General features: G+C 47.5%; 1 protein-coding gene across 1 annotated transcript; it reads right to left on the bottom strand.

The window, feature by feature from the left end:
* Positions 1–2,243: 2,243 nt before the first annotated feature.
* LOC148534821 (taste receptor type 2 member 4-like) lies at positions 2,244–3,424 on the bottom strand. The gene is made up of 2 exons (XM_088465684.1): positions 3,357–3,424; positions 2,244–3,138 (listed from the first exon to the last, which is right to left on the bottom strand). Exons 1-2 carry the CDS (start codon positions 3,422–3,424, stop codon positions 2,244–2,246), a joined length of 963 nt encoding a protein of 320 aa, XP_088321810.1.
* Between the last annotated feature and the right edge of the window lie 13,323 nt (positions 3,425–16,747).

Raw genomic sequence — 16,747 nt, 5'->3', positions numbered from 1 at the left:
GTCCAGTTTGGAACTCCAGGATGTGCCAGCGGCAGAAGAAAGAAGTGGGGGACAGTAGAGGACTACGGGGGTGGAGAGCTAAAGAAGCTCCCCCCCATCAAAGCCTCTTCCACCATAACAGGTAGGCCCTCTGTGAGGCCAAAGGTACTGTACTGTAAATTAATACTGTAGTTTTACTGTTGAGGACTATGGGGATGGAAAGCTAAAGAAGTTCCCCACCCCTCTGTACAGTATGTTACTGTAGGTTAAATAGAAATTGTCATTAATTTATAAAATTGGTGTTTGTACTGTATGTAATTTAGTCTTTAAGTGTGCCTGAGACCCAACATGTGCATCTGTCATTAAAAAGGTACAAAAAGTCAATTACACACAGATGCAGGGGCGTATCTTCCTATTGGCCAGGATTTCACTCACCAGGGGCGCGCCGGCCGATGGGGGTTGCCGCCCACTGTCATATACTGTACAGTATCCCTGTTGCCCATCCCAGTGATTTCACAGCTGCCCGGCACTTACAGTAGTATACAGTACAGTAGACATACAGTACTGTACACACTGAGGGTCGTTTTCAATTTAGGAGACTATTTTTTTTTTTTTAGCCGATCTCGTCTTTTCACTCCAAGGGGTCTATTTACTGTACTAAGCAGTGTTAGGAGACAGAGTGAAAAGTGATAAAAAAGTGATAAGGTGTCAGCCAATCAGCTCCCAACTGTAATTTTTCAAACACAGCCTGTGAGATGACAGTTGGGAGCAGATTGGTTGGTAGCTATCTGGATTGGATTGCTGGGTCACTTGACCCAAGTTATTTTTCAAGGACCCTTTTACACTGAGCTGCCACCCGGGTAGACCCACCAAAATTTGTAACTTGTATTAAGCAGGAACTGAGTACGGTATCTTAGTACTGTATAATTGTTATGGTACATTAACACAGTATCCTGTAGCCTTTTACCAAGCAGAGTCTAATGGTTCCTCTTATACACTTAAATGTATTTATTTATTGCATTTTACTTATATCAAACCAGTATATTCAGTTGCGCTTTATAATTGGCAACAAAACAGTAATAAAACAAGACTGGGTAATAACAGACAGACAGAGAGGTAGGAGGACCCTGCTCGCATCCTTACAGCATATGGGGAAATAAGCATTTGATACATGAGAATAAGGGCTACATAGTAACAGAAACAGAACTTCATTAAATGAGTCACAATCGGACACTTCTCTGTTTTTGTTCAAATATCTACATTCCTTGAATAACAAAACTTACTAATATTAGCTTTCCAACTCTTCCTGTTTACTTACATGTTGTAACCAAATAAAGATGATAGATAGATAGATAGATAGATAGATAGATAGATAGATAGATAGATATGACATAGATAGACAGATAGATAGATAGATAGATAGATATGACATAGATAGATAGATAGATAGATAGATAGATAGATATGAGATAGATAGATAGATGATAGATGATAGATATGAGATAGATAGATAGATAGATAGATAGATAGATAGATAGATAGATAGATAGATAGATAGATAGATAGATATGAGATAGATATGAGATAGATAATTAGATAGATATCAGATAGATAGATAGATAGATAGATAGATAGATAGATAGATAGATAGATAGATATGAGATAGATAGATAGATAGATAGATATGAGATAGATAGATAGATATGTGATAGATAGATTGATTGATAGATAGATAGATAGATAGATAGATAGATAGATAGATAGATAGATATGACAGATAGATAGATAGATAGATAGATAGATAGATAGATAGATAGATAGATAGATAGATAGATAGATAGATAGATAGATAGATAGATATGACATAGATAGATAGATAGATAGATAGATAGATAGATTCATGATAGATAGATAGATAGATAGATAGATAGATAGATAGATAGATAGATAGATAGATAGATATGAGATAGATAGATAGATAGATAGATAGATATGAGATAGATAGATAGACAGACAGATAGATAGATATGAAATAGATAGATAGATAGATAGATAGATAGATAGATAGATAGATACTATTTATACAGATACATTTTGTGAACAGTAAAGAAAATTAAATATAATTTGTTTTAAGTAGAAATAAAATGTAAAAGAAATAACAGACATTTAATTAAGTTACATTATAGCTGTTATCATGCTATACTATAGGTTAGGAATAGGATGACTGCTGTGCAGATTATCTACAACACATGAACCAGTGTAGTTTATGGCATTTGGTCATGTGGATTTCTGGTTCCTGCACAGCGCAGAGCAGTAAGAAGAGAGCGCTTCAGTCTGGCATTGCTGGCTATTAATATAAGAGAGTGCAGGCTTGGGTAGGCAGATGAACACGTGCTGCATATTACAACATAGGATGGATTTTCTGTGTAATTTAAAAACATAATGTTTGCAGCTATAAAATACAGAGTATAAAAGAACAGAAAAGAGATCAAATTTCTAATGGCACTTATGTGAGCGTCTAGTTGGATATTAGTGAATCCTGAATATTTGCTGCTCATGTTCCTGGTGTGTTTCAGGAGCGATACAATCAGAAGACAAATGGCCGCACAGAATATGAGGAACGGTACGAGGGATCCTGTGAAAAAGATGATGAGCACATTCGCAAAATTGGGATCCACAGTTGTATTTCCAATTCTAGAGCTATTACTGTCATAGGTAGAATTCATGTAGAGTACTGGGTACATGAGCCATATGTTGGGCAGACTGGAAAGAAAAGACACCAGCAATGAGGTCAGGAGCAGCCAGGGGACCATCCTGGAGATGTTCATCTTAAGTCTCATGAATAATCTGTTGCTGTAATTTGTGATCTTCGCGCAGTAGAAGACGCAGAGCATGGTGCCCCACCACAGGCCGCACAATATCACAAATATGAGTGCAGTGAAATAATATTCCGAAATATTCTTATTTGGAATGATTGATTGAGTAACAATTGTCGCAACAGTAAGCCTAAGAAAAGTCATTAGAAGAATGAACCTCACCACTCCCAGGCTGGTCATAATAATGTCAATGGTTTGAAGAGTTTTCCCCTTCAGCCACCAAATGAAGGATTGTATCACAATAAACGCATTGAGAAGAAATCCGGTAAAAACCAAAGAACACCTGATGGTTAATAACAAGATAATTGTTGCAACACTCATATTTTCTTCACAGGTTAATGCTGTATTGTCAGAGCATCTGACTCCTTCATAACCATCTAGTGATGTCTGGATTATTGTGCAGACTGTCTGAGGTGTGACATTAAATATAGGACTGTTTACTTTATGTTTTACATGACATTTGACTACAAATCTACAAATAGCTCATTCAGTGTTCATTACATTTGAATGCGGCAGGAGTCCTCCTGTCCTCCCGGCTCCTCGTTAATGTTGTAGAAACATAGATACATTTTTGAGGACTATTGACAAGATGAAACTTACAGTATTAAACCATGTTAGGGGCAGCAGGGTGGCATAGTGGTTAGCAATACTGCCTTACAGCCCTGAGGTCAAGAGAACAATTCTTCCCCAGGCCCTATATTTGTGGAGTCTGTACATTCTCCACTGTCCTGTCACTGCACATGTAGGGAGCACAATGTAAAGCATGGCGAGAAAGGCTGAGCCAGGTGTAGGGCAGGGAGAGGAAGGAGCAGGATAGGGGAGGATAAAGGGAAAAGTGAGATACATGAGGTGATGGACAGGGAAGAAGTCAGAGCAGAAGTACTGGAAGGCAGGGCAAGAGTCACACAGTCACACCATCAGGTTGGAGTAATGCATCAATGGCATCACTAGGGTGGGGCAGGGAGTGTGTGCCCTATGAGCCACACTGTCATGTTACAGGCTGTGCTAAAAAAAAAAGCTACAGTTAGAAGCTGATTGGTTGGTACTTTATCTCTCTCCACTTTATCTCTCTCCAAGATTTGATAAATCTCCCCCATGATGAGAATGTGGCCCTTGTGTCAGCCATATTTCTTTGCTACAATATGACCAGACTTTAGGCAGGCATACAGCGACTACATCTTCCAGTTATGGATTTCTGTAGTTCAGGCTGTGAACACTGTAGGGGAGGGGGCCCTTGAAGTATTTTGAGGCACATTGCAGGAAGTGCTTCTCACATATCAAGAAATGGGTCAAGGCAAAGGTGGCCCAGCCCTTGTCATGGACAACATGGACGGTGAGAATCCTGCCTCCAGAAATCATGGCTCGGAAACACCTTCTCCTCTCCACAACCTGGTGAGTGTTGTCAAAACCAGATGATTAGCTGAGACCAAATCGTGCAAATTAATATATGGTGATGCCATTTTGTGTCGCCTCTAGCGATGCCATTTTGCGTCGCCTCTAGCGATGCCATTTTGTGTCACCTCTAGCGATGCCATTTTGCGTCCTCAGTACGATACCATTGTGTACGATGCTATATTTGGTGCACATACAAAAACATACAAGGCGCACAACATACAAGGCGCACAACGCATAGTTGCGCTGTACAGCAGATAAGCACAAAACACATAGACGCACAACGCATACTAGAGAATTTATGCAATATTCTCACACTCACACATGCAATCACTTATAATAAGGTTCCCAAGCATTAAGGTTAATATTAGAGGTTTTATTAGCAAATATGTTGTTAAATGTAATGTATATGATATTTAAGATACATAAGCTAGTAGACATGTCATGTTTGGTACCATTCTAAATCACTGTTTATTTGCAGATCTCCAGTTCTATCGGCAAGGAGATCGCTTCATGCATCTGCAAGTTATGAATTATAGGAAATTAGTGGTTTGAACATATATCTGTAGTGTCTTTTGACTAGTTTAAACCAATTCTTTGGCGGGAAAACCATACAAAGCAACATCTGAAGAACTGGGACATACCCTTAGTGACGCTGTATGAACTGTCCTATGACCTGCATCGTACCAGAATGTCCAGGAGCAAGACCCAATGGAAATCTGTCAATTAGTTTCTTTGTTCTGTAAGGTATATAACCTGTGTACTGATTATAGTATACAGCCAATCTTCTTGGATGACCACAGGCTTCTGGATAGACGACTGTATACTGGGACCAGTGCGCATGAGTATGTATCGGCTTGTACCTTTGTATTTACTTGCTTTTTGCGCTAATTGTCTAGATCACAGTGCGTTATACTTTTCATTGAACAATATAACTTTTTGTGCTTTGGAACCACAATTGGATTGGAAAGCAATTATTTATTATCGACTTGTAGCGCTAAATAGTGACATTTGGGTATAGAGATATAAGGGTATCAATAGTGTCCATTTAAAAATATATTTAAGGTGCAATGTTTGTTTGACTGCATTTGCTACACAGGCGGAAGTGCCAGGGAAGTAAACTGAAAACATGTGCCACATTTATTGTAAATTAAAAACAATAAACTGGGCTTTTAAATTTATATACATCAGGTGTCATCTAGGCGAATGGCCACATAGGAGGAGGTGATGGCATAATCATAATCCACGCCGGTGAGTACATCTACATATGTCAGAAACAAAACACATTAATGTTGTTTAATACCAGAACCTACACAGTCTCCATTAAGAAATTCTGTGCAGGACCTTCTGCTATTGGGCACTTTCATTAGCCACTAATAGAGTACCTGGGCACCCACATTCTGCAATTTAAAACAATTACATGATAGACCATATGCACTACGGAGGTGGCAGTTCTATGGTTCTATAAACTGCCTTTCGGCAGATAATGTGTGAAACCCATAAATCTCTTAACCAACACTTAACTAAGATAAAAACACAGACCAAGTACAGTATATGAAATTCAGATATAATGGTCAGCTTTATTTATTTTACAATAATGAGTATGGTGGCAGAGGAAAAAATGGCAAACAACCTGACACCCACTTGACTTAGGCAAAAGGTGTAAACATTCACTATGGACCAACTATCCCAATTCAAGTGTAAGAGTGATATAAATACTTGCAAGGGCCAACTATCCCTTTTCAGCACGTGAGGCGGTATCCAACACCTATGCCAATGCACTATTTGGGCCCACTCCATCGTGAAGTGCCGCTGACCCCAGTAGGGTGAAATCAGCCTAACCAGTGCATTGAAGGGGGATGCACCGCTGATACTGCAGCAAGATGGATGCTTTATAGACTGATGTTATTTCCCACCACGCATTTCTCCAATTACGGAAACAGGCCCGCCAACATACTACCTAACTCGCTAAACCTCCTAACACTGAACAAATACTCTCAATAAACAAAAAAATTCCCCTCTTCCGTGAGGTGAACCCCTCCCTGCGAAAAAGATGGGCATCCTGGATTAACGGGTGATGCACCACCAAGCCTCCCATGTCCAAAACTCACCTAGCCACCCATTTATTCACCTTCTTCCTGGCCTTGTCCACCCCGACACCATTATACCTACACCTCCAGGAAAGTCTGGCAATAATGTCGGACTACACTAAAACACAATTAGGCCAAAGCCTCACCCCCCAACTCACGTACAATAGCATGCCGCAACTCAAGAAATGTTCGCTGACACAAATCATTCCCACCTAGATGAATCACTAAAGTGCTAGGAGACCCAAACGCCTCCCATGATGTCTGTAGACAGGGCAACAAGGCCTCCCAACACCAGGGCAACAAGGCATCTAAGTCCCAAACACCTAACACTATTCCAATGTGGGAATACAGAGGCAAAGCGGGATTGACCAGCCCAAAATATAAAAGAGTGGCCGACAAGCCAAATGGGCTTGGAGTCCAGGGAACCACCTTTAATACACAGAAAATATATATTACGAGTACCTATAGAGCTCTCACAGAGGGAGGTGCGGGGAGGAAAGGGGGGAGGAGGACTTGACTCGAGGTAAAAACCTACAAAAAACCTGCTGGATCTTTTAGTTTTGAACTATCAGATTCTCGTTTGTTTATTAGTCAATCATTGTCCAAAGCAGGGCAAAAAACGGCAAAATCTCTCATGACCCCCAGATAAAAGGTGATGAGTTGACTGGAGAACTGAAGTCGACAAACAAATAGCACATCAAGTTTCCACATGTATGTATCTCCAAAAGGTGTTGGACTTCCATCTTCTGGATCTCCTGTGGGGAAAAACCTGAAGAAGCTGCAAAAGTTGCTGCACCAATTCCAAAGGAATGGGTGCCAAACTCCAAGGTGGAAAGCCCTATATGCCGGATGCAACGATTAAAAACCAACTGAAAGTGAAATTTAGTGAGAGCGGAATCATCCACATGCATAAGCCATGGCCCCGCAAGCGGAGGGTGGCATCTAACATAAAGGGAAGTTAGGTGTACCGGACAAATCCTCTCCTCCAGAAAGGATCCCAAGGACACCCAGTGACCCCTGCCCATCTGGTCGGTCTTGGATTGTCGAATCTGGCAGAGCACAGTGTCACGAAGGATAATGTGAGCGCAGCAGTGGGGGAGGAGTGGAACGTGAAGGTGCAACCAACTCGCTGAAGCGAAATGCCCCATGGAAAGCCATCGCAAAAGCGAGCCGGAGTAGCATTGTTTCGAAGGGGGACGAACAAACAATTTGCAAACAATCTATTAAAAGTAATAATAGGTCAGGGCCAGGGCCGGCCGGCCCATTACACAAAGTACGCAGCCGTGTATGGCGCCAAGCTGTAAAGGCACCATCAGGGCCGGTGCAACCCACTCAGCACTGCAGGGAGGTGCCAAGCTGGAGAGGCGCTCTCCCCGCAGCTACTGCTGGGACAATTGTTGCTGCTGCCGGCTGTATGACAGGCAGCCGCATACTGCAGGGAAGCTCTTTACACAGTGCCACTGTGTCTTTCCCCCGTTCCTTTCCCCCTGGCCGGGTCCCCGCTTCCCCCCCCTCCCCACTGTGTTGCACCACCTGACCTGTCAAATTGAATGTTTGGGTCAGGAGAGCAGCCATCTGATGCACATGGCCCCACCCCTAGTAGCGTGTCATCCTCATGAGAGAAGCAGCCTGCCAGTCAGTGGCCCGTCTGCAGAGGAGCACTGAGCTACAAGTTCCTTCCTCCTCCAGAGACAGCTTTCATGCAGAGCAGTCAGCGTCCGGTTGCTGGAAAACAGACATCCAACTTGGGCAGCAGAGCGTATTCTGAGCTAAGCCTGAAGGTGTGGGTGGAGTGGTGCTTGTTGCTCCGCCCACAACACACCCACAGTATGGAGACACTCTGATCTTTTCTCAGCTCAGCAGCACTGCTGATCTTCTGCACCCTGCTACAGTGAGGTGAGGTGAGGGGGAGTGATCTGTGTGTGTGAAGGGAGGGGAGCTCTGTTTAGGGGAGGAGCTGTGTGTGTGGGGTTGGGTATGTATAAGGAGGGGAGATCTGTGTGTGTGAAGTGGGGGATCTGAGTAAGGGGGGAGGAAAGCTGTGTGTGTGAGGGGGTGGCTGAGTGAGGAAAGCTGTGTGTGTATCTGTGTGAGGGGGTAGCTGAGTGGGGAAGGGGAAAGCTACGGGTGTGTGAGGGGGTGGCTGAGTGAGGAAAGCTGTATGTGTGTGTGAGGGGGTGGCTGAGTGAGGAAAGTTGTGTGTGTGAGGGTGTAGCTGAGTGGGGAAGGGGAGAGCTGTGGGTGGGTCAGAGTGAGATCTGTGAATGTGTAAGAGGGGAGAGCAGTTTTTAGGGCAGATGAGCTGAGGCAGGGCCAGCAACAGAAATCTCAAGGCCCAGCACACTCATGTTTTTGGGCCCCCCTCATCATCTTCCAGTAGGAACAGTACATGCAGGTTGGTCACCCAGCCCCTGTGTCTCACAGTCCCAGTCCCTGTTCCTCACATCCCCAGTGTCTCACAGCCCCAGTCCCTCTGCCTCACAGCCCCAGTGTCTCACAGCCCCAGTGTCTCACAGCCCCAGAGTCAGTGTCTCACAACTCCAGTCCGTGTCTCACAGCTCCAGCCCTATGCTTTCATCTCCATCCCACCTGCCAATTCATCTCCCACTTCCCCAACCACCGCCTGAGCCGTGTCTCCCTAGCCCCTATAACCACCGCCCGAGTGTGGAAAGCCATGCTGAGATCAAGTGGCTGATCCCAGCATTGGCACAGGCAGAGGGGATGTGTCCTCTGTGGGACACATCCGTTGCCGGCGCTGGGACAGTGATGTCCCCGACATTGGTGCAGATGCCGCGGGCACCTGGTAAAGGGACCGCCTGGTCCCTTTCATCAGTGCCAGCGGTACAGTGGCACCGGGAGAAGCTTGGCTCCGGACGCAAGCTCAGCGGAGCTTGGCGCCCGGCAGCCAAGAAGCGGCAGGTAGCCAGCACTGGGACAGAGTACCTGTTCCCAGCGTCGGTCAAGAGTCGGGGGTGGCACTCCATACCTGGCTCAGGGTGCGGGCTTACTGTAGCCCGCCACCCGGCAGCCTGATTACAGCAGTGGGTGTTTGGCTCTGGCCAGCAGCCAATAGGAGGCAGATGTGACGAGCCAATCACGGCTTGCCACATCATAGCCCCGCCCACTCGCGCTGTCTTGTATTAGATGGCGCTGAGCGGGAAAAGGCAGTTCGGCGGCAGAGAGGGAGGAGAGAAGACCTCCCGGAGAGCAGAAGATCGTCGTGTCAACCGGGGCAGAAGACGCCACTGTCAAGAAAGAAGACAGGCAGCGCCGGCTGGAAGAGGAGAGGAAGAGGCAGCGCCGCTGGTCAGGACGGGCCAGCGGCCGAAGAATGCGACTGAGGACCAGAGAGGACTGCGGGGGAGGGAAGTAAAAGAGCTCCACGAAGTTCCCCCATCGCAGTCTCTTCCAATGGAGCAGGTAGGCCCTCCATGAGGCCTACCATATACCCCCTCCCTAGACCACCAGGGTTGTCAGGCGCTAGGCCCGTGGGGCATTGTCGGGCACTAGGCTCATGGGTAAATAGTCGGGCACAAGACCCGGGCTCAGTAGCGGGCATTAGGCCCCGTAAAAGGATTTCCCCTTAATTAGGTGTAAGTGCCCTGGGTACTAGGCCCAGGTCACTATTCAATAAAGTAGGTGGGCACCAGGCCCGTGGCCATAAACCAGGCCTAGGCCTGTACCCATACAAGAGAGCATTAGGCCCTATATAGCAAGCCCCACAGTTAGGCAGGCCCATAGGCCTGAGCCCCATATAAAGTGGCGCTGGGCACTAGGCCCAGGCCTCTACCAGAGCCCATCATTAGGCAGCCCCGCATAGAGGTGTGAGAAGTGGTGGAGAGCTGTCCGGCTCCCACCAATGAGGTAGTGTTTTTCCAGTCACTGAGAAGAGGAGCTGGCCAGCTCTGGATAGGTAGGAAGCAGGCATTTAAAGGGACAGCACAGTGTTTTGCTCTTGTGTACTTATAGTCTGTGAGTGGTGTTCCATGTAGGGTAAAAGTTTAGTTATTGTTATACATGTCACACTACACACACTGTAGGTTGAGGGCTATGCCGTTTTAGTATGTGTAGTTTTGTGACATAGGTTTAGGCCCTGCACGGCTGTGTTGTGTATCTCCTTACAGGGACCTGTAGGTGAGTGAGCGGACGAAGAGCAAGAGTGGACATGGTGAGAAATATCTGTGTGTACTGTCTCTCCCTGTTTGTTTGTCACTACCTATCCTTCCTTCCTTCTGGGTGGAAGGTGAACCTTGCAACCCGGTGCAAGGACGGATCTTCACCTGGTGCGTGAGTACCGATAGGTGAAAATTCGGGATCTGAGGCCAAAAGTGCCAATGATGATCTTCACTTAAAACCTGAATTTATCCCTCGGTTCGGTAGGGCGTGTCAGTCGACATGAGGAGGGACGGTACTCACATAGTCTCCTTCCTCCTAGGTCATCATGTCTGTGTTCTGTTTGGGAGTTCCAGGACCGTCTGTTCAACACATGGCCTGAAGGTGAGAGGGTGCAACGCAAGGTAAGGAACTGAAGTACACCTGCACGGCAGCAGGCACTGCACCGCACCCCTCTTACACGAGCACCACCTCTCACCTGCAGCCTGCTCCTGTTCCCTGTCGGCTCGGACCCGGCTCTTCTCTGAGTGATCCAGCAGCATAACATCATTCGCGCTGCACCGGGTCAAAACTAAACTTAATTTTTCCAGGCTGCTGGCAGATGGCCTCCCTCTCCTCTGTCTATGTGCCCTGCTGAATACAGCAGAGCTAGGGGGACACATGAACTGTGCTCCTGAGAATCCTGTGGAGCCATGGCCCTTCGAAATCTTGGAGCCCGGTACATGTGTCCCCTTTGTCCCCCCCTGTCGCCGGGCCTAGCTGTGGGGGAAAGCTGTGGGGAGGGGGTACTGAGTGAGGTGGGAGCATTGTGTGTTTGAGGGGAGGAGAGCTATGTGAGAATTTTTATGCTGTATGTATTTAAATATACATTATTTATGGAGCCCCTTTGCGGTATTTTCATGGGGCCCTGTTGAGTCGCAAGCAATAACAAAGGGGGAGGAGGAGGCAGTCCCCTCCCATTATTACCCTCAGGCAGGGGGTGATTGGCTGTTTAAGCCACCGGGAAGATTCCCTGTGGGCCGATATGCTCTTGGGGCCATCTCGTCTGTCGGACGTTAACTCTTTTGTTTATCATTTTGTCCCGTCCCAGCCCCCCCCCACAGACAGCCCATGCACCACCTGACTAAGTGCAAAGCTGTATGTGGAAGAACAGGGAAACTATTTTTTGTATGTCGGGCATTAGATGCCAGTGTCAGAGTCAGAGCCACGCTGATAGCCCGCCTTGTGCTGCTGCCTGCAGCTGTGTTGCATGTGTAATGACATACATATGTCATGTGAGCGCTGTGCCCACCCTCTCACTGACACCGACTGCCGTCACCCTCTCCCTGACACCAACTTCCGTCACCCTCTCCCTGACACCAACTGGCGTCACCCTTTCCTTGACACCGACTCCCGCACCCTCTCCCTGACACCGACTTCTGCCACCCTCTCCCTGACACCGACTGCCGTCACCCTCTACCTGTCACCGACTGCCGCCACCCTCTCCCTGACACCGACTGCCGTCACCCTCTCCCTGACACCGACTGCCAGTGGCGGGATGGGCCGGGGGGCAGGGTGCCATCTGCTCCCCGGGCCGGTACAATTCTCATGTTCCAGGGCTGCCAGGCTGCGGCAGGATGCGATGCTCCTGTTCCTGTGGCCGTGCTGCTGTCCAGAGGAGACATCAGATCCGATTAAAATAACAGGGGCTAAAAGAAAATGGCTGCCCCCATATCAGGCTACAAAAAAATGGCCACTGTGGACCAATGGGGAGCCAGGTTTCCCTACCCAGAATTCCAAGAGGCTGGAGAATGTGCGAAGGGGCGTGGCTTATCGGGGGAGTTGGGAAGAGCCTAAAAGGAGTTGAGTGGCACCCATGGAGGAGAGAGGGCAGAGTATGAGAGTGCCTGCCTCCTGTCTTCACCCATACCAGGTAAGTGGAAGGTGGAGTGGGGCATATATATATATATATATATATATATATATATAAACTAGATATATCTATATATATATCTCTCTCCCTCTATATATATATATATATACACATATATATATATATATAATTTATATTAGTGTGTCACAGTGGCATAAAGTTTGCGTTGCTTTGTTATTTAAAATGTGTGTGCTGACTAAGTGTGCCTGTATGTGTGTGTCTGTGTGTGTGAGAGCATGTATGTACATCGTACTTGCCTACCCTCCCGATTTGGTCGGGAGCCTCCCGAAAATTGGGTGCCGCTCCCGACCTCCCGGGAAGGTAGGCAAGTCTCCCGGCAGCTGCCGACCCCTCCTGCCCCCCACCGCAATTACAAGAAGCTCCCCGGCAGCAGGGGGCCTGTGACGCGATTCACGCCGAATCGCATCATTTTGGCCCCGTCCCCCTGCTTCACACTGCATGTAATATCGGCAGTGCAGTGTGGGCCAAAATTACGTGATCGCGTGGCTCCGCCCCCCGCTCCGCCCGCAAACTCTTGTAGTCTGGCCGGCCCCGCCCCCATTTGCTGGCTACGCCCCCCCAGTCAAACCGATCTGGCTGCTCCCTCCCTGAAGGGGCAGCCAGATAGTCGGCAAGCATGATGTACATACATATATATAGTTGAAGTGGAATCTTGAAGTGGGGGTATGGAAATATCAGGGGGGCTTTACTTAGGTGGGCCCAAATCCTGAGCCCCCTGATACTTCCATACCCCCACTTCCTCCTACCCACAGCACACCTTCCCTCACAGTCACAGCACAGCACACCACACACCATAGCTCATAGCATACTTCACACCGCCCACGTCACCCTGCTCTGCTCTGGTGTCCGCGCTCTCTTCCCTGTACCCTTCACCAATCTTTGTCCTAGATGGCACTGGCATTTTGAATTCAGTTCCGGCTGTGAGCAAATGACGGCTCACGGACCAGCAGCCAATCAATGGGCGGCCATGTGACCGCTCCTGATTGGCTGCCGGTCTGCTAAACGTGATTGGCTGGCGGCCGGAGCCAAATTTAGACTTGCAGCTGCTTGGTGACCGGTGCTGATACAATGATAGTCCCAGCGCCGGCCTCCCTTGATTGGCTGCTGCTCCACGAGCCATGATTGATTCGCGGCCGAAATCAAATTTAAACGAGCAGAGAGCAGCCGCTTGTCGACTGGCGCTGGGACAGTGACAGTCCCAGTGCCGGGCGGGTGCCGAAGTGAAGTGATGGCATGACATACCATTTCATACCGGCACACTTCAAGCACTGTAATAAAAAAAAAATATATATATATATAGATAAGAGGTCGAAAACAAGCGCCTTAAGCTGGCCACACACTAGACCAGAGGTTTTCAACCACGGTCCTCAAGGCACACTAACAGTCCAGGTTTTAAGGATAGCCACACTTAAACACAGGTGTCATAATTAGTACCTCAGCTATTTTGATTTAATTATCTGTGCTCAAGCATGGATATCACTAAAACCTGGACTGTTAGTGTGCCTTGAGGACCGTGGTTGGGAAACCCTGCACTAGACTAACTTTCATCCAACCAGCCAACTAGTTGATTGGTTGGAATGAAAATCTGGTAAGGAATGGGAGTAAATGATGATCAGCAATTTGCTCCTAAATGCCAGAAAACAGATGAAAATGGTCGGTCAGAGAAGTTTGTTAAATGTTTGATCTAAACAATTTGTTCAAACAACAGTTTCTGTCCATTTTCCGGCGTTTGGGAGCAAATTGCTGATTGTCATTTGCTTTCATTCCTTACCAGATTTTCATTCCAACCAATCAACTAGTTGGTCTAGTGTGTGGCCAGCTTTATAGTGTAATGGTGGGTACACACTACACGCTATGCTCCCTGAGCGATATCGTGTAGTGTGTCCCCGGCAGGCTGTGCTCAATGTCATTCATGACATTGAGCACAGCCGCTGAACGATATCATTAACGATATCGTTCAGCGCCGGGCTCTCTCCCCCATTCCCTGACATGCAGCAACCTGACGAGGTCGTCAGGTTGGCCTGCATGTCAGCCCAGTGAACGATGATGACGAACGACCCGCGGGAACGCGCATCATCGTTCATCTTTTTGGGGTTAAAAATGGACGATAAAGTGGACGACTGAATGATAACGATATCGTTATCGTTCAGTCATCCACTTTATCGCCCAGTGTGTACGCACCTTTATGTATTCAATGTCATTGAAAAAAAAAAGGAATTATTATGTGTACCACATAGGATCAAAAATCAGGCATGTAGTAGTTTAATTTGTCATCAGGCCGTGGTGCACACTCCCAACATTATTGTCACGCCCATTTTTTAAATTGCATTTGCCAGTAGAAAAGCCGGGCCACTTGCTTTGGTTTGCCCCCCAGGCTGAAAGTTGCCAGCCAGCCCCTGCCGACTGCCGTCACCCTCTCCCTGACACCAACTGCTGTCACCCTCTCCCTGTCGTCATTGTCTCCCTGTCATCCACTGCTGTCACTCTCTCCCTGTTACCAACAGCTGGCGCTCTCACCCTCTCCTTGTCGTCACCCTCTCACTGTCACCCACTGCTGTCACTCTCTCCCTGTTACCAACTGCTGTCACTCTCACTCTGCTCTCACCCTCTCCCTGTCACCAATTGCTGTCATCCTCTACCTTTCATCAATCATTGCTGTCACCCTCACCCACTGCTGTCACTCTCTCCGTTACCAACAACTGGCGCTCTCACCCTCTCCCTGTCGTCACCCTCTCACTGTCACCCACTGCTGTCACCCTCTCCCTGTTACCAACAGCTGGCGCTCTCACCCTCTCCCTGTCGTCACCCTCTCACTGTCACCCACTGCTGTCACCCTCTCCCTGTTACCAACTGCTGTCACTCTCACTCTGCTCTCACTCTCTCCCTGTCACCAATTGCTGTCATCCTCTACCTTTCATCAATCATTGCTGTCACCCTCACCCACTGCTGTCACCCTCTCCCTGTCACCCAGTGCTATCACCCTCTCCCTGTTATCACCTCTTTCCCCTAGACCCTCTCCCTATCGTCATCCTCTCCGTCATCACCCTCTCCCTGTCACCCACTGATGTCACTCTCTCCCTGCTGTCACCCTCTCCCTGTCACCTATTTCTGTCACCCTTTCCCTGTCGTCACCCAGTGCTGTTACCCTCTCCCCGTCACCCAGTGCCGTTACCCTCTCCCTGAATATGTATCTTTGGGTATAACTGTATCTTAGCACCCAGGGTGGTCCTGCTGTATAAAGACTTCATACATTTTCATGTGGGGGCCTATGTGTGTGTTTAATTATTTTCATGTGGGGCCTGTTTTTTTTTGCGAACATAGAAACATAATTATTCTCACGTGGGGTCTAATGTCTTTTTTTCTTTTCTTTATGGGTAGCCTATGGGGGGTATTCAATTAGCTGCAGGGTTTCCCCATGACTAATTACCATCAAAAATCCACGCTGCACGGGGAAAGGCTGTTCAATTAAATATCCTTTTTCTCACACTGGAAAATCGGGATTATTTCAACAGGGGTTGCCGAAATCTATATCCACTTACCAAAAAAATTAGGCTCGGGCCGGTCCTGGTCAGGACCAATAGGACGTCACCGGTCATCTGTCGCCAGACGCAAGCACTATCAACCTCTAAGGGTTTTTTGATACAAAAAAACACCCTGCCAAGTGCACAAATAAAGAAATGCCGGCAAGCCTCTGGGCCACATAAGCCCATGACTTGCCGTCATTAAACAAACTCCACACAAACTCAAGCATAAGCACACACAGCGAGGTACCTGCTGATCTCCGATCCTGCAGGAAAGATTCCCACTGTTGCCATAGACTGAAGTGCAAGACCCTCCATGCTGGTACGATAATCTGCCAACAATGAGATGGACAAGGGTCACCCAGCAAGGCAGCTGAAGGAGCCAAGGACCAAAACTTAACCCAGTCAAGTCTGGCTAGGGCATCTGCACTAGAGTTGTCAACACCAGGCACATTGACTGGCTGTAAATACAATGTTAAGCTGTAAGGCACGCAGCACCAGGCAGGCTAAGAGCTGCAGCACCGGAAGAGACGAGGATAGCTGGTTGTTGATCGCTTGCACAAGGTTATCGCACCAGTACATCACAGATTAATCATGCAACTGAAACCCCACTGCTCAAGAGCCACAACGATGGGAATGAGTTCAAGAAGGAACAAGTTTTTTGTCAAGCCTGACAGCACCCACTCCTCCATCCACTCCGAGAAACACCAAGCCCGATTCAAAAAGGCACCAAATCCAGATGAGCCGGCAGCATCTGTGAAGAGCTGCAGGCAAGCATTTGGCTGGGGAACTGAAGGCCATGTGCGCATCCCATTGAAATCCAACAAAAAGGACTACCAAACT

This window comes from Taudactylus pleione, unplaced genomic scaffold (assembly GCF_031769625.1).
Source record: "Taudactylus pleione unplaced genomic scaffold, aTauple2 ptg000063l, whole genome shotgun sequence".
NCBI lineage: Eukaryota > Metazoa > Chordata > Amphibia > Anura > Myobatrachidae > Taudactylus > Taudactylus pleione.
The sequence above is the reverse complement of the archived record's forward strand: the minus strand, read 5'-3'. Positions and strand labels throughout refer to the sequence as shown.

What these genes read in the sequence shown, in the direction of transcription:
- LOC148534821 (XM_088465684.1), bottom strand. Translation starts at nt 3,424, where the DNA reads ATGTATCTATGTTTCTACAACATTAACGAGGAGCCGGGAGGACAGGAG. An exon ending in GACTCCTGCCGCATTCAAAT is followed by an intron (nt 3,139 to 3,356) that starts GTAATGAACACT and finishes ATTAACCATCAG; the next exon opens with GTGTTCTTTGGTTTTTACCG.